The 27,514-nt window shown below is 39.8% G+C and overlaps 2 protein-coding genes across 2 annotated transcripts; one reads left to right on the plus strand and one right to left on the minus strand.

Annotated features, from left to right (window-relative positions):
* Positions 1 to 18: 18 nt before the first annotated feature.
* On the minus strand, positions 19 to 9,889 carry LOC307025414 (guanine nucleotide-binding protein subunit alpha-13-like). The gene is made up of 5 exons (XM_079660056.1): positions 9,186 to 9,889; positions 7,804 to 8,030; positions 4,058 to 4,108; positions 3,166 to 3,366; positions 19 to 2,363 (listed from the first exon to the last, which is right to left on the minus strand). The coding sequence occupies exons 1-5, from the start codon at positions 9,466 to 9,468 to the stop codon at positions 1,992 to 1,994; spliced, it is 1,134 nt and encodes a 377-aa protein (XP_079516182.1). The 5' UTR covers positions 9,469 to 9,889; the 3' UTR covers positions 19 to 1,991.
* A 368-nt stretch (positions 9,890 to 10,257) lies between these two features.
* LOC307025413 (regulator of G-protein signaling 9-like) lies at positions 10,258 to 26,847 on the plus strand. The gene is made up of 19 exons (XM_079660055.1): positions 10,258 to 10,424; positions 12,708 to 12,804; positions 14,146 to 14,196; positions 14,301 to 14,407; positions 15,410 to 15,461; positions 15,536 to 15,594; positions 15,670 to 15,746; positions 15,832 to 15,913; positions 17,368 to 17,430; positions 19,095 to 19,124; positions 19,292 to 19,353; positions 20,778 to 20,891; positions 20,964 to 21,079; positions 21,215 to 21,302; positions 21,800 to 21,938; positions 22,023 to 22,105; positions 22,631 to 22,748; positions 23,839 to 24,236; positions 24,965 to 26,847. Exons 1-19 carry the CDS (start codon positions 10,356 to 10,358, stop codon positions 25,125 to 25,127), a joined length of 1,968 nt encoding a protein of 655 aa, XP_079516181.1. The 5' UTR covers positions 10,258 to 10,355; the 3' UTR covers positions 25,128 to 26,847.
* The last annotated feature ends 667 nt before the right edge of the window (positions 26,848 to 27,514 follow it).

Raw genomic sequence — 27,514 nt, forward strand, 5'->3', positions numbered from 1 at the left:
GGAAAAAAACCACCCCACTCTCATTAGAAAAGTGTATTTTATTGATAGGGTTAGAGTGGCATGAGACTTGGCACAGGGATGAATTTTAAGGTGAGGAAAAAAGATTACACAAAAATACATCTAAATCATAAAAAGGTCATCTTCATTGGAAAAGCAGTCATTTGAAACACATTCAGAATGGAAAAGAATACTCAATTTCTACAACCATTTACATATACAGAGATAAACCTGAATATTATTTACATGGCAACAGATTACAGTATATACAAAGCCAGAACTGGAAGCAAACTAAAGCTCACAGCAGCTTTATTCTGGGAGAAAAAACTAGACACTGTTGATGTTAAAGCATAGGGTGATTTGGCAGGAAAAAAACATTTTAATAAAAAACACTGGCTCCCTACAGAATAGACTTGACCTAAGTATTCAACTCTAATAACAAATTCAAAAATGTTTTTTAAAGGGGACTTCTAAATGAGACAAAATGGCTTGTGGCATATAATCAAATCTTCAAGGTTTTTAACAAAGATGACTTGAGACACAACTCTGTCAGTTACACCTTACTATTACAATGTTGGTTACAGTATTATCATAAAATCTAGAGCAAATCTCTGTACATCTATTAACAGACATTTATCATCCAGGAAAACAGGGGAGGTCTGTCCCTTTACAAGGCATCTAATCGGAGATGGAAAGAAAATAAGGAGAGAAAAGGGGGGATTCTGGGTCAACATTCAGGGGTCAAAGCCTTGAGGATACAGTACCAACAACCACCCAGCTAACTGTACTCAGAACTGGCCGAGTCTCACCGCTCTGCCACCCAGATAAAGATTCAATTATTCAGTTAGTTCACCAACAACAACATCAGCATTAAACGCTGGTTCTGATTCAAACCTGAGAAAACAGTGGACTGCATGTTCACTTGCTGACACACCTGCCTAATGTGCCATTTAAGGTAATGTTGTCCTAAACAACTAAAAAACAGAAGGACATGAAAACTTGCGTCTTAATTATCCGTCAAAGGCAGCTAGGATTGGCTTTTAACTCTATTGAGGCACAAATGCAGGATATAACAGTGATTAGGTCTACAGAAGACATTATATGGAAAGGTTCAGTCTTGTGGTCATTTTATAGCATTTTTCAAGACAAGGTGCCAGTGCTGGAGCCATTTCCAACATCAAATATTGAACCGTTCTGAGCCGCTTTCACCATAAAAAAAATGTGTCCTTCTCTCTGCAAAAATGGCCCTGTGACGGCACGTTTAGCCTGCTGATCTCAGGCCTGGATAAGTAATGACTGGGACGGGAGAAGAATGCTGAAATATGTTGAAAATAAAAAGGACAGTTTTGCAGTCTCCTGATCAGTTGGCAAACCCTTCTACAAACTATAGGGGCTTTGAAACAATGTCCAAGATGCAGTACTGGAGGTTGCGGCAGAAATAATGGACTGATTTTGGAATAGTTTAAATTCAGTGCTTGGACACAGACTGGCATTATAACATAGGGACAGCTGAGCTTGATGCATTTTGACCATCTAACTGTCATTTGCATACATGTTTAAATATTCGTTCTTGTATTTGTTGTTTGGCAGGTTGTGTATCTGGTTGAGAGGCCATGTGCCCGCTTTGTTCAAAGTTTCCACATCCAGGCGCTGGCACCATCACCGGCACCTTGTTAGTAGAAAAGCCGCAGCGAATCTTTGTGCTGGAAGGCAGCGCTCAGGCCAGAGGAGAGACTCTCCAAATGAAGCAGCACAAGATCAGATGTTATCTAATCGGCATGCTTATAACCACAGACAGTCTGCCCTACTGACTCGTTCCCATACCAAACTAACAAGAAGGCTAACTCTTCGAAGAGGAGAGTAAAAACTAATATAAAAACGGCTGAAGAAGAACGCTGACGTCTATCGGATTTTTCTGAGGCTGGTCTCTCCCGAGTGCCCGTCGAGGAGGAGCACAGGGCGGGTTTGTCTATTTTTTCACAGGTTGACAGGGGTCATTGGAGCATGAGCTGCTTGAGGTTGTCGTGCAGGATGGTGTCCTTGACGTCCCGGAACACCAGCCTGATGTTCTCCGTGTTGATGGCCGTGGTGAAGTGGTGGTACAGGGGCTTCACGGTGGCGTCGCGTCTCTTGGCCCGGAAGCACTCCACCATGAACGCCTGGACGTCCGGCAGGTTGTGCTCCTGCCCAGTGTACTCGGGAAAGTAGTCCTTGAGCACAACGCTCTTCACCTTCTCCTCCAGCAGGTCTGTCTTGTTGAGGAAGAGGATGATGGAGACGCTGATGAAGACGCGGTTGTTGACGATGGTCTCGAAGATGTCTAGTGATTCACGCAGCCGGTTGGTCTGCCTGTCCTCCATCAGCACCTGTAAACGGCAACGGTGGGGTTGAATACAATTATACAGATAGTACTGTTTATTTATTATTATTATTATTATGTTATTAAGTAGTTAAACTGATTGGCTGCGAGGATTCTCTGGCAGAAAAAAACCAGAAGAAGCTAAACTATCCCCGACTTATAGCTAGCCACACTTTGCTTTTATGCTACGACAGAATTGCTTTCAGGGGACAATAAAGCTGATTGAAGTGAATAATAAACACATTTAAGAAATTCAATCAAAGAATGTTTCCTATGCGTTTATTGCAAAAGATGTAGATTGACTAATATATCGTTTTCAATGGCTCAAACTTATCTCCTTATCTCCTCTAACATAGGTCACACCTTGAAAAGAAAGAGCACATCTTTAATGCATACATTTTTCAAAATAGATGTCAAAAACAGTACTGCTACAAAGAAAAGATAAATAAATTGCAAAAATGTTTTCCTGTGTTTATTTCTTGTGTTTCCCCACGACTGCACCATCCCCCTAAAACTGAGCTTCACATCAAGCTGAGAGTTTGTGCAACCTTACTATACAACGGCCAACACAATAAATCATTTACTGAATCTGATTTACACTAACATTTACACTTGTATGAATCACAACAGCTCAACCGAATACGAGTGGGTATATAAACAAAGACTTATCAAAAAGTCACTACACATTATCTGCCTGAACAAACTCATTCATGTTTCACTTATCAGGCTATCAGTGTGTGTGCTTGCTTGTGTACCAAAGATGCCATGGCCAGCCTTTGAAAACAGTGGTGTGTTTTTTTTTTCTTCACCTGGTCGTATTCAGAGGAGGAGACGAGGAAGAGGATGGAGGTGACCGAGTCGAAACACTCGAACCAGCGCCTACGCTCTGACCGCTGCCCACCCACGTCCACCATCTTGAAGGGAACGCTCTTGATCTCAAAGTCATACTCGTGGATTCCCTTGGTGGGTTTACGAGCCAGCAGGATGTCCTGCTGAGTGGGGAGATAGTCCTGCAGGGGAGAAAACACACCAATGAATACCAGCATGTATATCATGTATTTATTTATTTATATATAACATCTCACGATGAAAACAAAAATTGTGCTAGTGCACTAAGAAGAATTAGACGTATAACAACTAAAAGTAGAGACATTTTTGTTTTGTATTTCATTTCTAAGACTTTAAATCAGAAGATCTTTTTTTATAGAACATTACTTCACATCCTGAGGTAACATTTTATGAAAACTTATAATATAAGGTGAATATTTGCTAAAGAAAATCCTTATTTTAGCTTCTTCAAAATGTTGATTTTGGGCAGCAATTGGAGGGAAATAAAACTAAAAAGAGCAATATAATGCAGATATTAGAGAGCAGTTTATGACCTGTTAATACGTCTGCAAACAGGAATAAAGGAGTGTATCTTGACAGTAGACACATTTATTGTTTACTGTAGTGTTGAAGTGGGTATCAAGTATCAAGGAATTTCCCTGGTATTGGTATCAATATGCCGTCCCCATTTCCCAGCAGGATATAACATTAAGCAATATCATTAACTAAATGTATGCTGGATCCAGATAAGCATATGTACTGTCCATCTAACTGTAGCATCTTTGGCTAAATGTCTGCGTTATCTTTGTCGTAATCTACCCTTAAATTGTACACGTCTGAATATAACAATCAGTGCAGAAAGAAACAACTTACCGGCTCGCCAAGCTTATCCAGATTATCCAAGAAATACTTCACTGACTCACCCTGCGACAGGACACAGGAGGAATTTCTGTTAATTCTACACCAATTATTAGATTCAGTTCTTTTAAAATCATAAACAGCACAGTTAACATACCAACTATAACTATTGCATTCAATAAATGACGTGTTGTAGAAGCAGAATCACACACACACACACACACACACACACACACACACACACACACACACACACACACACACACACACACACACACACACACACACACACACACACACACACACACACACACACACACACACACACACACACACACACACACACACACACACACACACACACACACACACACACACACACACACACACACACACAGAAGCCAAAGCAGGATGCCAAGTTTTTGGTATTGCAGTAGACACACGTTGCAAGCATGTCTTTGATGTGTACTGAAGTGTGGCTACATCTGCATGTGTGGCCGTGTATGACTCATGTTGTGGGGACATGAATCCGTTTACTCAGTCACATTGTGGGGACCGGGCTTCCTTTTGGGGACAAAATGTAATTCCCCACCACGGTAGATTTGAGTGTTAAGACTTAGGGCAGGGTTCTGGTTAAGGTAAGAGTAAGTCCAGAGGAAATTAATGTCAGTCCTGTTATGTCCTTGAAAGTGATGGAAGCATCACTGTGTGTGTTTGTGTGTGTGTGTGTGTGTGTGTGTGTGTTTTTTTCTTACACTGTTCATGCGCAATTAGTGCAAGCCCAGGCATGAGGCTGCCAAGACTGGGATGCATTCCTTTATCTGTGTGTGAGTGTATGTGTTTCCTCAACATAAACCAAAAATCTGCAAAAAGCATAGCAGATTTTCCTGGCCATATCTCCTGTGACCTACAACGTCTCCATTATGCCACCACGCATCATCAGGGGATTGTTTTGCATGTATTTTGCATTAGTGACGCAGTAAACAAACACCCGTGCTCTAAAATTCAAATGTTATCAGAAATAGTGATTATTTATGTTGTAATAGTCAGTTTTAGCACCAGCCATTCCCCTCCTGAAAGCTCCTGTACTAACCTTCTGATCTTTTAAAAAACTAACCTGACCAGAAAAACCTGTGTGTGCGCGCGCACGCATGCAAAGTGTGTGCAGGGCTAGGATTACAAGAGGAAGGAGCAGAGTGGCGTGGTGCTACGCTAACGCTGAAAGAAAGAAGAGTTCTGTTAGGATCAATTCTGATTCTTGCAACATTTCAGGCTTTGACACGAGTTAAAAAGCTCAAATCTGACGAGGACAGGTGGTTTTGAAATAGTCATAAATCAGTCCGATAATATAAAATAAAAATGAGAAAGGAAACAAGTAGAGCAAATCACTCAGTTTCTGTTCATTTGAAAGCATGACCACGCCTGCAGTTTAGACAAGAGCGCTGAGAAAGCAAAACTGAAACATAAGAATGCCTAGCAATGTCAGCGTGTCATTTGAATCGTAGTCACTTTTTTCACAAGCATGTGTTGCTAGATTTATATATATTAAAAAAAACGAGGCAAATGTTTATGGGTGGTTCTAAAGAGCAGCTCTGTGAACTTTGTACTCAGCAAAGCGAGGAGGATATGTGAGTTTCAGCCTGTGCATGCGTTTTCCATGATAATTAACAAGCGAGCCTGGGGGCACGTGTGATTTGTGATGCAAATACTTAAAAAAGGCCTGGTCAAAACACAATGGGTTCTATCTGCTGGCAGAAAAACAAATTAGCCCTCGCAAACAAGGGCTGGGAACATGTAAATATCTTGCCACACAGCAAGTCTTCAGCTGCTGCCTCTGGGTCTCCAGCGTCTGAATGGGAGAGTGATGCGCTCAGATTTGAGTTTTAATTAAGACCGAATATCAATGTTTTATACAACAATATCATCTTCACTTTATATGGTAACTATTTGTTATGATAATTGATGAGACATTGGTCTGGGAAAAATTCAGAAAATAGTTTGGAATGTGTTTTCTTCAAAGGAAGGAGGGCAGGGTGTATGCAGGAATCCTGAAGTCAAATGTAATTCCTTTTAAGACCTTTTTTAAGACCCTTTATACATTTTAAGACCTCATCACCACTTTGAGTTTTAACCGGTTACATTGGCGACACACTTTACCTCACATTGACTATATAAGGTATTGATTGTCCTTCCTCCTTATCTTCCAACCATTTGGACGCAAACTTGCATTTCCCCATAACGATGTTTAACAACCGGCGTAAACGGACCTTCGCGCGCTATCAAGCAGTGCGCGTGCGATGTCCTGTTCAGATGACGTCAAATCCAACGGGATGCCATAAATAAACTACACAGAATCACACTACACACACACAATGATTACATTCAGGCAGACTTTAGAATACAACCTCTTTGGTTGATATATTTGAATTTGAATTGATATACTTATTAAAAACAAGCTACAAAATGTAATACCTTGGAAAACGCCGTTTAATACTTTTTAATAGCCTTAATTTTCGCTAAATTGTTTTCATCAACTTTTAATACTTTTGAGGACCCCATGGACACCCTGAGGATATTTGTTTTGTCCAAACCTCCAAAAATATTAAGATTCTTGTTTATTAAGGAGACATTTTTCTTAATAATAGACTACAAAATGGTAATAGCTGCATTTATAAAGCGCTTTATCCAGTCTTGACGACCCCACTCATTCACCCATTCATACAGGGCCATTTGCTCAGGTTAACATTAACACACATTCACACACCGTGTGCCATGCCATCGGGAGCAACATGTTGGCAGCAAGGGCTGGCATCGCACCCTCAACCTCCCGAACGAAAGACAACCGCACTCCCTCACAGTCACGGTCAAAAATTGTTTTTTGATTTTAAATGGAACTTCAAGTTTCTAAAATGAATTACCGGTATAGACTTTTTGTTTCCCCATTGTAAAAAATGCCTGTGGAGCTGTATGTCACTTTTAAATATTTATTTTCCCAAATATGATTGAAAATAAGTCCTACGTGCACACAGAACACGTGTCCTTGTACTTGTGTAACTAGATGTGTATAACGCTGAGTGGGGAGAGCCGGGGCTCTTTTTGTAAGCATAAAGCTGTTTAACTACAGATCAACATTCCAGCTCTGATCACTCTTATTCCCCCTTCTGTCTGCAAAACAAGCTGTGTGTGAGACTGCTAACAAAACGCCATTGAGAATTGTTCAGCCTTAGGCAACTGACAGGAAAATGTAGATTTTCTGCATGTGTCGCATTACTGACAGCAACTTGGAGAAGTTCTCCTCAAGTGCTGGAGATAGCGTGGAAGGTTCATCACATGACCTGACTGCTCACATACAATGAAATAAATGTAGTTTCTTAAAAAAAATGGAAGCAGGTTGTGAAAGTAATGTAAGGCCAAATAAGAGCACAGGGAGGTGCCATTAAGGACACGTGAACGTATTGGCGACAACAGATGTTATTTATGGGGAAAATGTCAAGTGTGTTAAAACATGCATTATGACAGCCAAGACATAAGGAGTGGGGAGAGGTATAAACAGGAAGCTGAGTCAATCACATGTCTGCAGCTCAAGAGAGAGAAGCAGAGCAAGTACTACTCAGGGAGAGAGGAAAGGAAAGGGAGGATGAATAAAGAAGAAAACCAGTTTCACTTTCTATTCCCACCACAGCCTTTGTAAAAAGCCACATTAAATACAAAATGCAGACCATGGCTAAGTTTCAGCAAAGCTACATCAGCGTGTCACCTACCAGCTGAAACTCCCTTCGACGATCATAGGCGTACTGTATACCCGAGTCGGCCCACAGAGCTTTGATGGCTGGCAAGTACCGCAAGAAGACGGACGTCTCCAGCTGACCGATGGCCATCTTGGCCGACCGGGTGTCGAATGCCATCACACTTTCTCCATGCTTCTGGTTGTCAGTGTCACCCCACGGGATGTGCAGCTTCTCGCGGGCGTCCACCAACACACGTATACCTGGAGAGGAAGTGAAGAGAGGCCCCTATGTTAGAATTTACCAGGCCACATGTGAATGAAACCTAAAGTGGAAGAGAGACTAGTAGGGCAGGTGAACAGAAATAACAGGTGTCTTAAAAACGGGCCTTGTCTGACGAGAGTAATTTAGCAGAATATAAAAAAAAAGGGAAACACAAAACTATATCAGAAGTATTTATGCAGATTTCCCAGTATTTGAAACTGTGACAGTAATAATAATGAACCCAACAAACATGCAAAGGATTTTTATATAAACATTACATTTTTATTCAAAACAAAAATACTTATGATTTGTTTTACTAATATTTCAGTATTCAATTGAAATGATTGGAGGAAGTTTTCATTTTTGCACAATTATTTTTAGTTACTACCAAAAATGTTTTAAAAAAAGATCTAATGATCGTTTTTACGAGATTATTACCAAACTAATATTTGTTCTACGTTTTAAGAATACCAATTGAAGGCTGGCGCGTCTCTGTAGCACAAAGTCAATAATAATACAAATACAAACAATATTTTGACATGTTCTGCATTAAACATTGCACCCCCTATTTGTATTAGATGTTGGACTCGTCCATATTGCGTTTAATAGAATGTCGATACATTGTTAAGTCCTAGTTAAGGCAATACTTCATTTTGCAAATAACATTGTTTTAAAACAGTCAGGGCGGTATTTACTTATAGAACTGCATTTTAGGTCGTTTCGTTTACACTGAATTCATTAGCATTGCAAGTTGTCCCTGTTATTTAGAATACTCCCTGTACATACATAAGAGTGGAAAAACAGGAACACCTTACAGCACAGTGGTGGGTTCTACCCTCCATTAGCTACATCCATGTTAGTTGTTGAGCAACAAAACTTGCCGATGGCTATTTGAAACTGTTGGCAAGTATAAGCTATGATAAAAACAATTAACTGTGTTGTAGCTACACGGCTATACACTCTACAAAAACCGTGATATTTATTCAGAAAAATGGTTCATGGGTGTGCCGACAGCAGATGTAGACTGTTTATGTCCTCTCACCAAGCGCTGCTAAACAGATGTGGAAACTTTCCCATCCATTTTAACCGCCTTTAGTCGCAGAAACACGGCTTATCTCGCCACCTGATGTACCTTTGGTTAGCAGTGAGGTTACCTTTGATAACATTGCTGTAAATTGTGGCTCTGAAATCCTCCTGGGCTTGATGGTCGAAGTCCTGGCCGTGGATGATCCGCATTTGTTTGAGGAAAGTCGACTTGCCGCTCTCGCCAGCGCCGAGCAGCAGGATCTTCACCAGCCGCTTCACGTACGTTTTCTCCCGGGAGAGACATCTATCGATCTCCTTGGACTTTCGAAGCTGATCAACCTCGCCCCCGTTCAGCAGGCAGACGGGTAGACAAACTTTTAACACGGACCTGGTCGGCAGGAAATCCGCCATGTTCGCACAAACTTCATCGATGCTAATTTGATGCGCGTTCGCGGGGCGCAGGCACGGGACCAAGCCCCTTCCCTAAACTCAGGAAGTAGTACTGCTGACAGTTTACCACCAATCTTAAATCTGTTTATGCAGTGCTATGTGTGTGTTCTTTACTCAAACAAATAAGACATTTTATTCAAAGAACGTGTTGGCCAGCACAAATATAACTACATGAGGTTAAAGTAGGAATAAGTCATTTAAAGTATGAATAACTAGCTTTAGCGGACTTAACGACACTATCACAGAGTTTATCATTAAAACTCTCTACTATACAGACATGTGAAACTCAACTTAGACGCTGTGTATGGTGTTTGAGTGAGTTTAAGTGTTCGGATATTCACAAATACAAGAGTTTACCTTGTAAAACGCTAGATTTGTAAAACACTGGTGGTACCATGTCGTCATCTGCTGGTGAATATTGGTAATTAGAAAAGCAGCGCTCTGATTGGTTGATTCCCCTCGCTTTGGTATGCTGCCTTTAAAGACTGTTGGAAATATGAGAGATAGTACTTGAACGCACGTCAAATGGTCAGCAAATAGAAAATAAATACTGGAAATCCCTCGATGTTCTATCAGTAGTGAGTGTTAAGAGTATTTGGCGCATTCATGAGGTGACTGCCACCAAATAAATGTCATATAAGGAACAGAAACTTATATCAACTTCCACTTTAATGCGAAAAAAACCATTTCTAATTCCAACCTTCTGAGCAGGAGCTTTTGCGGAACACTTGAAGGCAGCATCAGTCTCTGTCATTTCACTAACCCCTCTCCAGCATCCCCACACGACACAAGTCGCACAAACGACAGAAGCATTGTATATGTTTGTGAAGGAGTGACCATCTGACACCATGACCATTAGAAACACTCTCCAGGACCATGGCCAGAGATACCGGCCACGTATGGCTTCTCTCAAGAAGGTAGGCTATCCCTTTTATTTCAAAGATGATGAACACAACCCTGTTCAGTCTTGTAGAATATATCTGCAAATGCACCTATACATAGGTCCCCCAAATTAATTATTCAACGCAATATTTGGGAACTACTGGTCTGCAGTATGTATCCTTATTAATCCTGACTATATTGGCCTTTTCTTTTATAAACTGCATTAGACTAGAAAAACTATCTGTATTCTCCACAGTTCCTTACAGGAATCTTACAGGTGCCATTTGGCATGCTTCGAGAAAATGTAACAGACATCAAATATGTCCTGTTTTTATTATGCATGTACATCTGAATTGTCATAATGCAATTGTTCAGATTAAGTGGGAAAAACATATAAAAAATAACTAAGCATTAAAAAGTGCATGCAGCAGAATGACAAGACATCAAAATAAACAAATGTCATCTTGGTTTCAGCGCTCTATCAGCCTGTCACACTAAATGTTACACTGTGTTTTGTTGAAACCTTTTCACAGTGATAAGGTCACTCATTTTAATAAGCATTAAGCCTGGATAAGTATCAGTGCTTTATCTACACCAACCACCCACTGGAGAGGAGTTAATCCATGAATTGGACAACAACAGTGTGGCCAGAGCCTGGATCCATTCATCATCTCACATTTTATCCACTTTAGAAGCTGCATATTAAGCACAGTAACTTAACTTTTTGATATTTGGAAAAGAGCCTAGGAAATAATTAAGACAAAAGCTCTTTCACTAGAATATTATCTTAGTCTATTGATCCCAGATGCAGCACTCACAATGTCCTGCTCTCCAGGGGAATGCTAACTCATTTCAGTGAGAACTTTGTGCTTTTAGTCCATGAAAGCCCACTTTTGTCCGGCTCAGGCTGCGGCTTATAGCCTCTCCAGGATGACTTCAAAGCACTGAGCCACTTCAAACAGGCCCGGGAGTCAGCCTCCCACACTGACACACACACAGACACACTCTCATACAAATTACATTAATTACTGCATGATTTCTTGCTTTCCAGCTCTCATCAGAGCGGTGGGAGCTTTGGGATCAGATGATATGATAACTTAAAAAAATTGTTTAGAGGGCAGTGACTCATAGCAAACCTCCCACACACGGCAAACAAAAGCCATTCGATCAGGGCATAAACAAGCCTCTCATCTCACTGCTCCCCTTGTTTAATTGCAGCGTAAAAGGTTCTGACTTAATTGCAATGTCGTTTTTGTAATAGCAAGGTTGAGTGATAAGAGGCATTAGTTACATGCAAGCTTTAGTATGAGGTTTAAATCAATGAGAGGCAATTAGATCCCATTTTTCTGAATCTTTTATTGAACTGAAAACAGGTTAACAGGGTTGATGATTATGAAGATGATAATCATTATCGCCTTCATTTTGTCATAGACCGGTGCCAAAGGGACGGACATTTACATTTCCTATGTGTGCCCTGTACATTTTCAGATGTGAAAACAATTCACATGTTCAATATCAAGTAGGCTATTGCTTTAATGTAGCATTTCTTTCTTTTCCCCCCCCGGTTTGAACAGCCTGAGTTTTGATGATTACTAATTAATGATGATTTTATAACAATCATGTAAGTGGGCGGTTGTAGGGACTTGGCTTGGCTTCGTAACCATGGGTCACCACTTCAAGTCCCAAGCAGAACAAATACATCTGGAGTGTGGTCTGATAGCTGGAGAGGGGCCAGTTTACCTCCTGGGCACTGCCGAGGTGCCCTTAAGCAAGGCAACAAATTCCAGATTTATCTGTATTAGGCATTTGAGCAACTATACCAGTATTCCAAAGCGGGTGTGTATTCGCCCTGTACTGTTTATGTAATCCAAAAATAAAAAAAGAGTGGAAAACGGAATTTCCCCTATCAAAGGTGCATCTTCAAAACATGTAAACATCCTCTAACTTAAACACATAAAGAATGTGAGCATTTTGTTTAACAAAAAAGTAAATGGTTGTCAGTAACAGTGTCAACATTTGCCACCATCGATCATGTTGATAAATAGAGTGATCCCATAAAAACGCTATTGTATATTAATACATTATCAAAGGGCCGAAACGGTTTAACGGTGTTAAACGGCCGGAAACACGTCCAACCTGCTTTTTTACCCACAAATTCCAGCATTTACTATACTATTTTTCTCCTCATAACAGCTGCCCCCACAACCTGTTGTCAAAGCAACCTGTTGGCATGGTGACCCCTTCCCCCTCAACTCACAATCAGTTGTTGTAGTAACATCCTGTCACCCCTATGATGATAAAATCATATTAATTTGCAGTCGGAGAAGGTGCTGCTGGAGATGCAGGACCCCAAAACAGGGCTGAAGTCCCAGCCCCAGAGACTGGTGATCACAACAATACCACACGCTATCACTGGTAAATGACACACACACACACACACACACACACACACACACACACACACACACACACACACACACACACACACACACACACACACACACACACACACACACACACACACACACACACACACACACACACACACACACACACACACACACACACACACACACACACACACACACACACACACACACACACACACACACACACACACACACACTTACTTCAGGATGATTGCCCATACGCAGCAGCACATACTTGGTATTATTCAGCAGCCGGCTGATTGTGCCTGCATAGTCTCACTGGAGGATACCGGAGCTTCGGGCTCAACACTCAAGAGCTACAGATTTAATCTCCATGACAACCCCCGAGTGAGGGAGAAGGAAAAGTAGGAGGTGAAGGAGGAGGATGGTGATTGAGCGGAAGAGAGGAAAAAGAGCAAGTAACAGAGATGGGAACAAGAGAAAAACAGAGAGTGAGGAGGAGGAGGAGGAGGAGGAGGAGGAGGAAACCTCGACTTTTACGTCATTTGCTTTGACTCCAGGCAGCAGCTGAAGGAATGAAAACATGAAAAACCGCTTCTCCTCTTTTTACATTGCATTTTTGACTTGACTTTTCTGTCTCTCCTCTTATATTTTTATCCATTCTCCTCCTTTGCTATTTTTATGTCCCATTTCCTCTCCTGTCCTTTTTTCACTACCGAGAGGGTAGTGAAAAAAGGAGAAAGAAGGAGAAACAGGAAATAAATGGGACGAGATAAGAGGAGAGCTCTTATCTCGTCCCATTTATTTCCTGTTTCTCCTTCTCTCCTCTTCCTTTCTTTGCTCTCTTTCCCTTTTTTCTTCTCTTTTCTAATTTCATGTCCTTTTATATCCTCACATGTTCTCCCATCTCTCTCACCTTCCTCTCCTTTTCTCTTTTACTCCCCTCCTCTTCCCTAACCTATCTTTCCCTTCCTATTATCTCTATTCCGTTCCTTTCATTCCCTTCTCTCTATTTAATTTCCTTTCATTTCATTTTATTTCTTGTCCTTTTATTCCCTCTCCTCTTTTCCTATCCTCATTGCTTTCCTTAATCCCCCCCCCCCCTCTTTTTCTCCTTTACTCATTTTATTTCCGGTCTCTCCTCTTTCCTTGTCTCTCATCTCCTTGTTGTTTCTTGCTGTGCTCCCTCCTCCACAGAGCTGAGGCTGACAGGCTATATACAGATAAAGTCGGTGTTGTTGTATCAGAGGTCTGACATTCAGAAGCCCACCTACCTCTCCACACACACAAACACTTATGCCTTGATGTTTGCTCTCAGAGCTTCCGGTGAATATTTTCTGCCTTATAATTTGCCTTTCTTTCCCAGGTGAAGACATCATTGCGTGGTTAGTTGACAGATTCCAAGTAGACACTCAAGGTAGATGTGACACAATCGATTGTATTCATATGAGGTATATGGAGTACCAGCTAAAAGTGTGTTTTTTATGTTAAATTCCTGCTGGTCTCTCTGTCTGTTGTCAGAGGCCAGGAGCTTCGGCTCTATGCTGGTAGCATTGGGATACATCTACCCTCTACAAGACCACAAACGCTTAGTGATCAAACCGGATGCGTCCCTCTATCGCTTCCAGGTAAACACATAAGCCTCCGAACCAACAAAGCTATATTGTGCAGCCACTTTGTCTCTGATTTTAAAGCAGCACTGTAGAGTTTTTAACTACTGCTAATACTGACATGTTTTTACAAGTGGGTGCCTGTTTTTGTTTATGTCGTGCATTCACAAGTGGATTCACAGCAGTTGTTGTCTTATGAGAAAAGAAGTGAATTCCACAATTTCTTTTAAAACTCCACAGCGAACGTTTTTAACTAAAAGTCAAGCTGTGCACATCCATTCTAAATCTAGTTTAAAATACTTATTTTGGTACTATTGTTTTGATGCTATAATATATACAGTTATGATGTTATTTTCATACATTCAAATACAAACCAATGGGCAGTTTCTATTTGGTTAAAGTACTAGGATTTCATCTAGTCAATCAAAGCTGAATGCTGATGAAAACACACATTAGTGAATATTTGTTGGCTTTAAATGTGCTCTATAACTAATTTGATGCTACAAGTAAGTAAGTCTATGTTTGACCACAGTATATTTTTATTTCCATTATTGATTAATCTGTTGAATATTTTTGTTTGATAATAGTTGTACAGTCTATTAAAAAATAATCTCAAAAGTCCATATCACAATGTCCAAGAGCCTAAAGTGAGGTCCTGTCCGACTATCAGGCCAAAACTGATATTTTAGATACAATATATCTTATCTTTATTGATATTAAAGACAGAACAATTAAGCTTAATTGAGAACAGAGGTAATTCTCAAACTTTACTTACAATTTTTGGTAAAAGTTTAGTTCACAAAATGTGGAAATTGCTGCTCGGCAAATTAAAGAGTTTACCATTAGAGGGTAGAAGAGGCAGAAGCAAAAAAAGGGTTTGCTATATTCAATTTTACGATTTAAAACCTCACATTTGTCTGCTTTTGGTTTCCTAAGCACTTACAATTAAACCCCTCCTGTTGGTTCTAGTCTGTATAACAAACAAATCACAATAATATATCTGGCATTTGTCCGTTCCAGACCCCGTACTTCTGGCCCACACAGCAGTTGCCTGTTGAGGACACAGATTACGGTGAGTGAAACAGAAACACATTTTATCTCACCTCCTGTTACCAACTCTTACACATTCCTTTTTAATCATTGAAGCAATCTACCTGGCGAAAAGAAACATACGTAAGAAAGGAATCCTGGAGATGCACGAGCAGGTGAGAACGACAGTAAATGAGTCATTTATTCTTCCCACTGGCATTTCCTCATGTGTTATTTCATATCCCCATCAGGAACACTATAACCGTCTTCACAAGTGGATGAATCATAAATGGGATTTTATAGTGATGCAAGCTAAAGAACAGTACAGGTAGGTGTGTGAGAAACTCAAAGACGTCACTCAGTTTTCAGAAACAAAGTATCAAGATGCTCAACGTTCGTGTTTGATTTAAAAGGGCTGCGAAGGAGAGGAAGAAACCGGACCGAGTGGTGTTCGACTGCCAGGAGAGAGCCTACTGGGTGGTTCACAGACCTCCGGTGAAGACACACACACACACACACACACACACACACACACACACACACACACACACACACACACACACACACACACACACACACACACACACACACACACACACACACACACACACACACACACACAAATATACACACAAATACACACACACTGAGACGTCTAGAAAGAAATTGTCCTTGACCTCTATACTTCCTAGGGTATCTCATTATCTCTACCCATGATGCCTCATTATCATTACTTGTCCAGTCAGAGGAAAAGGGCACCGCTGATGAATTTTTCCCACTGCGTAATGGGAATGTGTCGCAGCGTTTTGCACCTTGTGCTTGGGGCACGCTGAGTCTGAGATCTGCCCTGTTTCATGATTACTGACTAGGCTAGGAGGCTTATCTTCTACCCATGAGTCAGTGAGCTTTTAGTAATTTAATATCCCACTATAACATCAGCTGACATGATTTGGCTGTATTACGTAATCCTGAGGCCAAGGCGTTTATAATTTAAGTGAAATTGTGCTTATATGTTGCATATTCCTGAATGCATCTGTATTTTGTCAAAGTAATTTTACGCAACATATAATAAAAAGGCCATGAGAATTCGGTTGTTTGCACTGTACTTAATAAGCACTTAAACAACAAAATTGAAGCATGAGTAGTGGCGAGTCATGATGTCGGTTAACTTATCATTGGCATATTTAATTTCACCAACACAGCACTTATTTAAAATAAATTAACTTTATAGTCTCTTTGCCTGTATTTCGCAGAATGTTAAAGAACACTTGGAGCAAATGCAAGGACTCCAGTTTTCATTGAAACTAAATCATGACTCTTTTGTTAACTAAATGCCAAATTAACCATAACAAAGATCCAATTGGCTCCTTAAATTACCATATGAGAGGTTGCTGACAGGCAAAGTAGCAATTATTTTGTCATTAATTTGGTGTTTAATTAAGTTAGCCCAATACCTAACTTATTTAGGTATTTAGCCTAGCAGATCTTTCTACAGATACAGACACGGAAGTATTAGATGTTAACACTTTTTCTTGAGATGCGTTATTAGATAAGAGCACTTATTATACATTTATTTTGGGGAACAACACAGCTTAAATGGTGTTTCAATTGCATAGAAATCAGGATGTATGTTACACTTTTTTTCCTACTTGACATTCACATACTGTACAGAGAGGCATCCTGCTGTTACATTTGATTACAAGTCATATATATTTAAAGCCTCAGCTGGAAACCAACCGATTACTGTAAGTTATGCATGTGCAACAGTAATTTCATAAATCACATTTTACACGTGACTGGCCTCTTGTTGTCTCAGACAGCCAGGGGAAGTGTGACACATTAGCATCCTGTGATTAGCATTTATAAAACAGCCATCTGTTATAATAATGAGCCCTTGTTTAACACACATTGTGATATCATTTATTTGTTGTTAATTTGTTTCTGTGTAGCCGGGGACAGTGAGTGGAATGGACTATGGGCTGGATCGACAAATAGATCCAAACTCAGATGAGGTAACAGGTGAGTCTCTCTGTGACCTGCATGAACATAACTCCTGCCAATCAGCTTATATTCAGTAAGAGGCTTTGATGCATGGATCCAGGTGCAGTAAAGAATGCTGCTCTCCTCTTTCCTTTCCATGTCTGCTGTTGCCATCATTTAACTAATCTAACTCAAACTAACCCTTCCCCTCTTCTTTTCTTCTCTTTTCTTCTGCAGGACTTTTTTTTGTGATTCAGACTTGTTTTGAGCACTGGTTATGAACACACACACACACACACACACACACACACACACACACACACACACACACACACACACACACACACACACACACACACACACACACACACACACACACACACACACACACACACACACACACACACACACACACACACACACACACACACCCCCCCCCCCCCCATGTTTGTACTTGAAACACTGCATTCCTTTTCCCTAACCTTGACTCTCTCTCACAACCTAAGCAAAACACTTACAGGGGCCCTATTATGCTCTTTTTCAGGTGTCATGTACTCTATGTGTTTTGTGGCTCTTCTGTGACATGTTTACATCTTTTGAAGTCAAAAAGCTCTTTATTTGTCTCATACTGCCTGTGCTGCAGCACCTCTTTTCCCTCTCTGTCTGAAACCAGAGCCCAGTCTGCTCTGATTGGTTAGTTGGCTTTCTCTGTTGTGATTGGTCAACCGCTTAGAGATGTCCCGCCCTTTAGCCTATCACTTAGAATTTGTTGGAGCGCTACCCAATAGTCATATTAGGTGGCAGGCTGTTGCAAGCAGCTCCCTTTGTGTTTATACTTTTTTGTCTTTTTACTAATTTATTTTCTAATTTTGGCTTTTTCTTTCACCAATTTATTTTACATTTTAGTTCTGTTTTCTTACATTTTTTTGAGATGTTTTATTTTCTTCTCCATTTCTAATTATGTGCAATGCCTGGATTTTAACGCTGCTGTGACTAAAACATTTCCCAATTTGGGATCAATAAAGTATATCTTATCTTTATCTTATCTAATCACACACTACAGGAAAGAGAAACCCCAAAAAGCACAATAGGGCCTCTTTAATGTAACAGTATTTTATTAAAAACCTTTTGCAATGTTTCTTTCCTCATCTTCGCAGCAATGTTTTCTTTAGGAGTCTATAGAATGTTTGTACACTTTTTGTAAAAGTTAAATTAATTATTATCAATAAATAACTAAGAGACGCATAATTACAAAAACTCGAACTTAATTCCAACCGTAGTGAGGGGAAGTCCATGGATTAAAAAACACAAAACTGTGTTGCTACTATCATCACAGATAAATATCTGAAGGAACTCTCGGCAGTCAATTTGCACTGTGGGTTCTGTAGTTGACAAAGAAGAAGAATCAATGAAATAAAAAAGACCTACTGCAGATTCTTCTGCCATCGAGTTTTGCTACTTGTTTTTACTTTCCTCAGAGATTCTGACAATGCTATTGAGTTATAGGATTGCAAGGCTAAATCAATGGCTTACCCTTTTAACCATTAAACCAAGTGTCAACTATTTAAAAAGCCCTTTTAAAAAATGATACCATGTTCACAAACATTCAAAAAGCCAAATACATACATTTTTGTAGATTGTGTGTTTGGCGGATGACCTGTTTTATTTAATGTAACATCTATGTTGTCTTCCCTAGGCAGTTACACCCGACTTCTACGAGAGAATTGTGAGTGGAGATGTATTGTATTGACTCTTTCTCTGACATTTCCAACATTTGTCCCGTGAGCCTGTTTCCTCTCCGCTAACAGTTGTGTTAAGCACTAGTGATCCATAGAGAGAGAACTGTTCTCCTGACATGTTTATAGCTGCCATCTCTCCTCCACCTCACTGTAGATGATCTTTACGCAGCAGTCCATCATGAGGCCCAGAGTGAAGTCATCAGTGTCTATTGGCGCGTAAGCTGCTCCTCATATACTAAATCTGTCTGTGACAAGCCCGTCCGTCTCTTTAGATCGATCGCACCTACATTTTTCATTGCCAAAACTACACTGTAGCTATAGTGACAACAAAACCAAATGAATCCTTGAACCAGCCTGATTAGGAACACAAAGGGAGAAGAAGGCAGTGATTCATTAATGCAAATGATGACTTAGAAGTGTCTCTCATCTCTCAGCCTGGTATAAGTGTCACTGTAGCTTTCTGAAACCACATCCATCCCTCTCCCAAACTTCATCTTCACCTCCCTCCTCTTCTTTTTCTCATTTCCGTCTTTCTCCTGTTCCTCTGTACTTTCCCTCCCCAACATGATAAGAAGCGTTTTTGTGTGTGTTTCAAAATAGCTCTCCACTGACTGACCTGATGAAGAAGATATAGATCCCAGATTATATAGAGACAGAATCTGTGTGTTAAGTGACTTTTTATAGATAGATAGGTACTTTATTGATCCCAAGTTGGGAAATGTTTGTGTTGCTGGAGTTATCATGCTATCATGTTAAAGGCGTGTAACAAGCACTTTGTAAATTGGATTATTGGAGACTGTAAAATCCTCAAAATCAGTTGTTTTTAATAATTGAAAATGGCCAGCAGGAAAATACATTGTAATAGATAATCATGGAATTTACCGTTGGTGTTCTTCATATCTTTAAGATATTTATTCACATTTGTAACATTTGTGTATCTTAAAAAATGGACTCTGATATCCTTAGAGGACAACGTTTCTGTGTAAAGAAAAAAACCTGCCACAGAATGAATGATTAATATATATTTTTTTAGAGTTCCCAAGAGGGATTTTTTAAACAAACTGCAGTCTTGATCATAAGTAGCAACATTGCCTTACATTTCCCGAAATGTTAACCCTTAAAATCCCACTGTAGCTTTTTCTGAAAAATAAAAACAAATACAAAAGTTGAATAACTAGTTTTTGTACACGCTGTAAATATATAATGCTAGGGATTCTTCTTTTTGTCTTGGGCATGTTAATAATTAGCAAAAACTTTCAATCAATACAATCAAGCCCAAAACATACATTTCCTGTGCTGGTTATGCATTTTTCACTTTCTCTGGTCACTAATTTACCTCATAAACGAGCCACATCCAATCCAATCTAATCCAACTTTTTTTATATAGCACTTTAAAACCTTCAGACCAAAGTCCTGTACATAGAGATAAGCTCACCAAACATAAAATAAATACATTTAAACTAAAAGATACAAACACAAAACAAACCAGAATAAACGTAATAATCACATCCCACTCTTGTGCCTTACACACATATTTGGCCAACATTTAGTGGTGTGATCCACAACATTTCTCACCAACAATAGCTCTAATTTACTGTTCATGATGCATTAAAACACTACATTTCCCTCTGTTCTTGCAGATTGGTGAAATACTGTGCCACCTACAACAACCACGACCCTTTCCTCTCCAATTGTCTTCCCAGCAACCCCTGGATCACCGATGATGTCACGTTCTGGACCTTGAACATGCCCTGGTGAGTCATCTGAGGACCATACATTTGGAATAACTTGTTAGTTTACGTTGATTTTATTTGTGATTGTAACAGTGTGGAAATACCAACTAAGATGCGTGTGGAGCGATGGACGTTCAGCTTCGCAGAGCTGCTGTCGGACACCCGAGGACGAGATGACTTCAGACTCTTCCTGAAGAAAGAATTCAGCGGTACGATTTATATTTATTATTGCCATATCCCTGCACTGTAGATCCATTTTTGGTCACACAATGTTAATATTGAAACAATTCCAAGGGACTAATATAGTTTTCATTTTGATTGTTTTCGTTTCTGCACCACCTTAGGTGAGAACTTGGCATTCTGGGAAGCTTGCGAAGATCTAAAGTGGGGCAAAGCTGCGTCGATTAAAGAGAAAGCAGAGCATATCTACAAGTAATGTCTTAAATAATTCTCTGTGTAGAATATGAGTTTTGATAGTCGTTGATAAAGCAGGCACAAGAGGCGACTGATCATCTATTTTTTAAAGTTTTTTATATTAATTATTTGACCATCTATGTTTTTTGTAGTTGTTTAATTAGCTTGTTTTACTGCACTGTTAGTGTATTATTATGCTGCTGTGTTTATTGTATCGTTGTAACTCTTGCACAACAATTTCCTTCGGGTCAAAGTCCTATCTTATCTTATCTATCGCTCTTATTCATGATTTCATTCTAATCCATCGATTTTGCGGTTGTGAGGATTTTCTTAACATTTCTCAGTTTTATATGATTTACTGAATATCTCATTTATTTTTCTTAACATTTCTTTGGAATTGAATTAGTACAAGTACCTCAAAGGTGTATTTCACATGCAGATCTTGAGTAAATGTACTGGGTTACAGTCCACTGATGCTTGGTTTGTATCTGTTTCTCCCACTTTCCTGATCCCAGAACATTCCTGGCACGAGGTGCACCGCGGTGGATCAACATTGACGGCAAGACCATGGAAGTCACGGTGAAAGGTCTGAAACACCCACACAGATACGTCCTGGACCCCGCCCAAACCCACATCTACATGCTCATGAAGAAGGTCAGGAAACACATCAGTAGTTGGCACGATCGTTCGTTGAAGTAGTCAATGATGATTCATGATGAATTTGTTTGTATTTCCCAGGACTCATACGGCCGGTACCAAAAATCTCCGGTGTTTAAGGATACGGTGAAGAAGGCCATCTGTCCTGATGAACACCGTTTCAGGTAAGTCTCCGTTCTTAAAGCAGTTCATTTGGGATAAGATCTTTAAGGCATTATTCTTTTGATGTGATTATCTCGACCGTTTATTCCACTGTACACTATTTAATTTGACATTCTATTTTCAGCTTATTGTATGTTTTGCGATTTTACACATACATGTATATTTTACATGTATATAGTTATATACTTATTTATGCATTTACTGGCAAATTGGTCACTTGCAACATTTCCTTGCACGGTTTTATTTCTGTTCTCTAGCACTATATTTGTATTGTATTGCGTCTTATATATATTTATGTTGGAGGAGCCCAGGATTTAAGATTTCCATTGCCAAAACTACACTGTAGCTATAGTGACAACAAAACCAAATGAATCCTTGAACCAGCCTGATTAGGAACACAAAGGGAGAAGAAGGCAGTGATTCATTAATGCAAATGATGACTTAGAAGTGTCTCTCATCTCTCAGCCTGGTATAAGTGTCACTGTAGCTTTCTGAAACCACATCCATCTCTGTACTTCCTCTCCCAGTGGTGCCCAGTTGGAGCAAAATTCTAAGAAGCGACGGCCGAGTCTCAGCCCCATCATCCTGCGGCAGATGGAGCAGGAGCAAAGGGCCAAGATGGCCGCCAACATTGACATCACACAGGTCATGAGCAAACTCAGCGAGCAGGGCAAGGAGGCGCCCCCTCGTCCTCCTAAAAAATGAGCAATCAGTGATTTTATTCAATTATAAAGAAGTATCATTAAAATAAACACTCCAGGTTCTGAATACTACTGTCTTAGTTTACTCCACTGCTCTTAATGTGTAGTATTTGATGAAAGATACTCTTTTCATTACCTGCTCAAAACAAACAGCGGACAGATGTTGCTCTTGTGTTAGTGCTGCAGAAAGACATTTTCTTCAAGAAAGTACATCATTAAGTTGATTTTCTTTAAAGACAGTTTTAAATATGCATAATAGAGTAGTGTTAGCACAAATAGTAAACTTTAATAAAGCTTTTTATAAAGGGTTAGATCACCCAAAATGTCCCACCTAACTATCATGGTATTTCACTACCCACATCGTGAAATAAAAATAAGAGGAGAAAGATTTGTTTACATTTTTCATTTTGAGAAAAATGTCAAAAATAAAGTTAGGCTATCACCACTATATGCTCTTATGCTAGTGGTTGGATTTATTCTCAATATTTCAACTTTATTTTCAACATTTAAGGATGATTCTCAAAATGATGAATACAAATCTACCTCCTTAATACCCCCCCCCCCCCCTCATGTCCTGTCGTACATATAACCGCTATAAGAGGTTAGATTTGGGGCGACTGATCCTTTAAACACTCAAATCCTGTTGAGAATTTACTGACATAATTCCATTTAACAGCTATTTTGAGATGTCTTTCCATCTGTTGCATTTCTAGCCATACCAGCTGTAACTGTTGTCTGTCCTGTTGTTTTCTCATATGTCGTATTATCCATCCCCACTCATGTATTATATCACTCACTTCTCTACTTACAATCTGTTTTCTCTGTCATCAGTCATGAGCTAATAAAATATTCACAAACCACCTCATGTTTACCTGTTTGTCTTCATAAACTGTTTCATATAATTTCTCTGTCCTATTGGTTTTTTCCTATTCTGAACATCATGATGTTTAAGTAAGTATAACACTTGCTGGAAGTTTCCCAAAATGCCATTTATTCTCTGTCTGACTTGTGTCTGTTGCCCTTTGACCTCACAGCTGTGCCGCTTCACCACTCCCGTCCCGCACCTCGCTGTCTACTCCGGCTTCACTGACTACCCCACTGCCACCGCCTCACCCTCCCTCACCTTCCTGGCCCACACCCCGGCCTGTCCGTCCCCCATCAGCGTTGCCCTGGACAGCACCTCGGTGTCTGAGCGGCGGTTGGAGGAAGCAGAGGGTGACGGGATACCTGCGACTCAAGCCCCGGTGGGTGGAAATGTGTCCAAGTCTCGCATGGCTCTGTCCCTGCGTCGCCTGCTGAAGGGCGGCTGCACCCCCGCCACCATGTTCGCCAGCCTGTCGCCCAAATGTCACTCAGCAGCCGGGACAAGTAGCCGCATCCAGCCCATCAGCCCGGACCAACCTAGCCAGGCCCCACCCCGACGGATTGGAAAGTGAGTGTGAGAAAAAAAAGTGATATTTGATTAACTCTACAACACTATTAGAAGGTGAGGATTTATCTTATATTTTAACTTCAGTAGTGCCATGAGTAGGCTATTTTACATATTTTACTACGGTAATACCACACTGTTAAAATAAAATGTTCTGAATTAAATGGTTATTTCAAGTAAATGTACAGTTTAAAAGGGTTTGCATCAAATTATACAGAATGACCCATTTTAGATGAATGTATTTTACTTTTACGGATCAAAAGAATGTTGCATTAATGTGTTCATCACTTGGTAAAGATGGAGCTGAATGTAATGACCTTATACTGCAGTGTAGCTAACCTTTAATAATATAACATCACTTATTAGATCTGCAAAGTAAATAACGCTCCCAGGCACATGTAGTGCAAAGTTTGCCTCTGAAAAGTAGTTTACTTTACTCAAGTAAAGTACAAGTAACTATTAGTGGAATCTACTTTCCACTTATAGTTAAATTGTCCATTGCCTTTCTTAAAATTAGGTAGTAGAAGGTGTACAAATTCTACACAGTTTATCTAATGTGAATGTAAACACCCTCAAATTAAAGCTAAATGTTTGCACTTCAACGTCATACTCATTTTAACATATTAAATGTAATGTACTGGAGTGCATCTAATACTTTCTGCCTGCAGTGTATTTTAACTGAAAATGGATATCAGACGTGTCTTACAAAATCCTTTCTGCACCCTGCACAGTTTTTTCCAGATTAAAGTGGATATTCCCCCAGAGTGCCGTATCTACCCCATAGAGTCAGAGGATGAGGAAGAGGAGAGCCGGGCGGCCTTTCGGGGGGGAGTGGGAGCCAAAGAGATCATATGCCCCTGGGAGAGCCTCACGACACAGAACGGGACGGGCTAGTCGGCTTCATTTATACAGGAATAAAAAAAGGGTTATTTTTATTATTTTGAGCAGGCAGATTTTTCCCATGCTCTGACAGAGATAACAGATCTCAAACAGGACATGAAGTGGTTAAATCCCTGTGTAAACAAACGGCCAATCCTGAAAACTAGAGATTGCTGTGTAGACTGTGTCCAAGATTTAACTCCTTAAAGGCAACCTAGTGTTTGTTTCTAGCGTTAAACACATACTGCCTGTAGGCCTGAAAGGACCCAGTGTAATGTTTGCCTCAGAATAGTCCTTTACTCCAATGCCCGCACTTTTAGAACAATCACCATATTCATATATCCCCAATTTATAAGTAACTACAGTGTTTTCAGTTGTTTAACATTTAAGTTTTTCCTCCAGTGCAACCCTTTGCCTTTAAGATAAGCTTGACTACCCATCATAAAAGGCTGACATCTTTTGCCAAGGAGCTTATAGATTTCAGTTTGGTTTGGTTTGTTTGCCTGTTTGTCAGCATGATTACAGAAAACGACTGGCCCGATATTCATGAAACTCGGTGGAAGTGTAGCATGTAGCAAAGAAAACCCATTACAATTTGGAGCGGATCCAAATCAAGGGACAGATTCAGAAGTTATTTTTCGCTTTCGCTAATATCGCGATATATCATGGCCGAGAGGCGTCTGCGCTCTTCAGGTGCCCATCTAAATATTTATTTTACTCCTCAATTATACAGGTTATTGGTGTCTTATCGCATGGCAGAGGAAGTTGTGATCAACCATATTTTGGAACATTTGTTGTTTGGAAATAGCATCTTACAAGCCAACAGACAGATAAGTGTTGGTTACTCAACATGTATTTTTGGTGGAGTATTTCTTTAAATATAGCCTTATTGACACCAACCCTTTCTGATGTGAGCACCGGCTGGGCCAGATTTAAAGGTTGGACCCTTAGTATTGTGAGGTGCAGCTCGACTAGAGGACAACAGGGTGTACACACATCCACAAGTTATGGACTCTTGAGCTTTAACTTTCACATTCAAACCTCATTCTGTATTTATTAACAAACAGTAGCCCGACAGCAGCCTTATCCTTGCATGTACACATACATGTACACAGATATTTAGGCCTAAAGATACAAAATATAAATGAGAAGAAATATTATTTTTGTGATTGCCAAGAACCATGAATAAATGTTATATAATACATAAAATACGATGTTTACATCTTGTAGGCAGACACATTTGATTCTGCCTGTGCACATGCCTGCTAACAATTGAATAATGATCTTTGAAGTAGAGAAGTGTTTTTGTGCTGCTCAATAGATTTAGATGCTTCGTCCACATGTTACTTACCTCTTACACACATTATGTGAAAATAAATAGATGCAGTTCAGGTTAAAATGAGAGCACATGAACAGACCGTCTGCATGTTGCTTTTTTGTTACTGTAATGGGGGCCGGGTAAGAGTTTTGTATTTAGCTTCACTAATGTTTAGTAGCTGTTGTATGCTGTGCACTACTCTGAGCGAGGTTTTGGTATTTTTCTCACATATCTCCTTTGAGGGGGATACAGTACAATGTGAATTTACTGTCAGAATGTATTATCTTTACAATGTTTACAGATGCAAGAATGTGAAAAGTACCTTTTTAATTTGTGGTATTTGATTTGTACATTCCACAGCTTGTGTGAAGTGCCTAAATAAAAGTCTTAACAAAAAAGGCTCACCTACTTAATTAGATGCTGCCACAATAAAAAAGTAACATTTTCCAGCATATCTATATGGAAGAATAATTTTGATTTTATTTTGTTTTCAGGTTCTTAAATCTTCTGAGCTAAGTAAAGCTAAGTCACAGCTAAGTCATACCTAACAGTTTACATAGAGGGACTATCTAAATGATAGTGGATGGCCACAAGGTGGCAAAATAACAACAGCTATGGAATAAGGCAACAGTTACATTACGTAATACAAGCTGCTGGCAGGGAATATAAAATACAGGTGCATTACTGCGCTGAAACCTAAAATATTAAATCCGAGACAATCAGTGTTTTAAATGCATTAAGATGTTTTCATAAAGGTTTTCTTACTTATAATTTAGAAAAAGTGAAATATTTTTAACCAGAGGCAGAAACAAATTCGAGGGAAATCTGGAATCTGATCCCCTGACATCTAATTTCCACATAAACCTAACCAAGGTCAATATTTTGGTAAGTATGAGCAGGACAGTACTGCTCCAATATCCAAAAGGTAGTGCTGCAGAATACATTACAACATAAAAAAACGTGTGCTTGTAGTAAACATTATGTATGCGTACACCAAGGTTACTTATCTGAGGACGGAGCATAGCTTTGATCTCTGTGTGTGTGTGTGTGTGTGTGTGTGTGTGTGTGTGTGTGTGTGTGTGTG

This window comes from Notothenia rossii (genome assembly GCF_949606895.1).
Source record: "Notothenia rossii genome assembly, chromosome: 11".
NCBI lineage: Eukaryota > Metazoa > Chordata > Actinopteri > Perciformes > Nototheniidae > Notothenia > Notothenia rossii.

Excerpts from the sequence above, each read along its gene's own strand:
- LOC307025414 (XM_079660056.1), bottom strand. The coding sequence starts at position 9,468 with ATGGCGGATTTCCTGCCGACCAGGTCCGTGTTAAAAGTTTGTCTACCC. Across the intron at positions 8,031-9,185 it reads TTACAGCAATGTTATCAAAG|GTATACGTGTGTTGGTGGAC; the intron begins GTAACCTCACTG and ends CTTCCTCTCCAG. Across the intron at positions 3,367-4,057 it reads TGGATAAGCTTGGCGAGCCG|GACTATCTCCCCACTCAGCA; the intron begins GTAAGTTGTTTC and ends TCTCCCCTGCAG.
- LOC307025413 (XM_079660055.1), top strand. The coding sequence starts at position 10,356 with ATGACCATTAGAAACACTCTCCAGGACCATGGCCAGAGATACCGGCCA. Across the intron at positions 14,197-14,300 it reads ATTCCAAGTAGACACTCAAG|AGGCCAGGAGCTTCGGCTCT; the intron begins GTAGATGTGACA and ends GTCTGTTGTCAG. Across the intron at positions 15,595-15,669 it reads TCCTGGAGATGCACGAGCAG|GAACACTATAACCGTCTTCA; the intron begins GTGAGAACGACA and ends TATCCCCATCAG.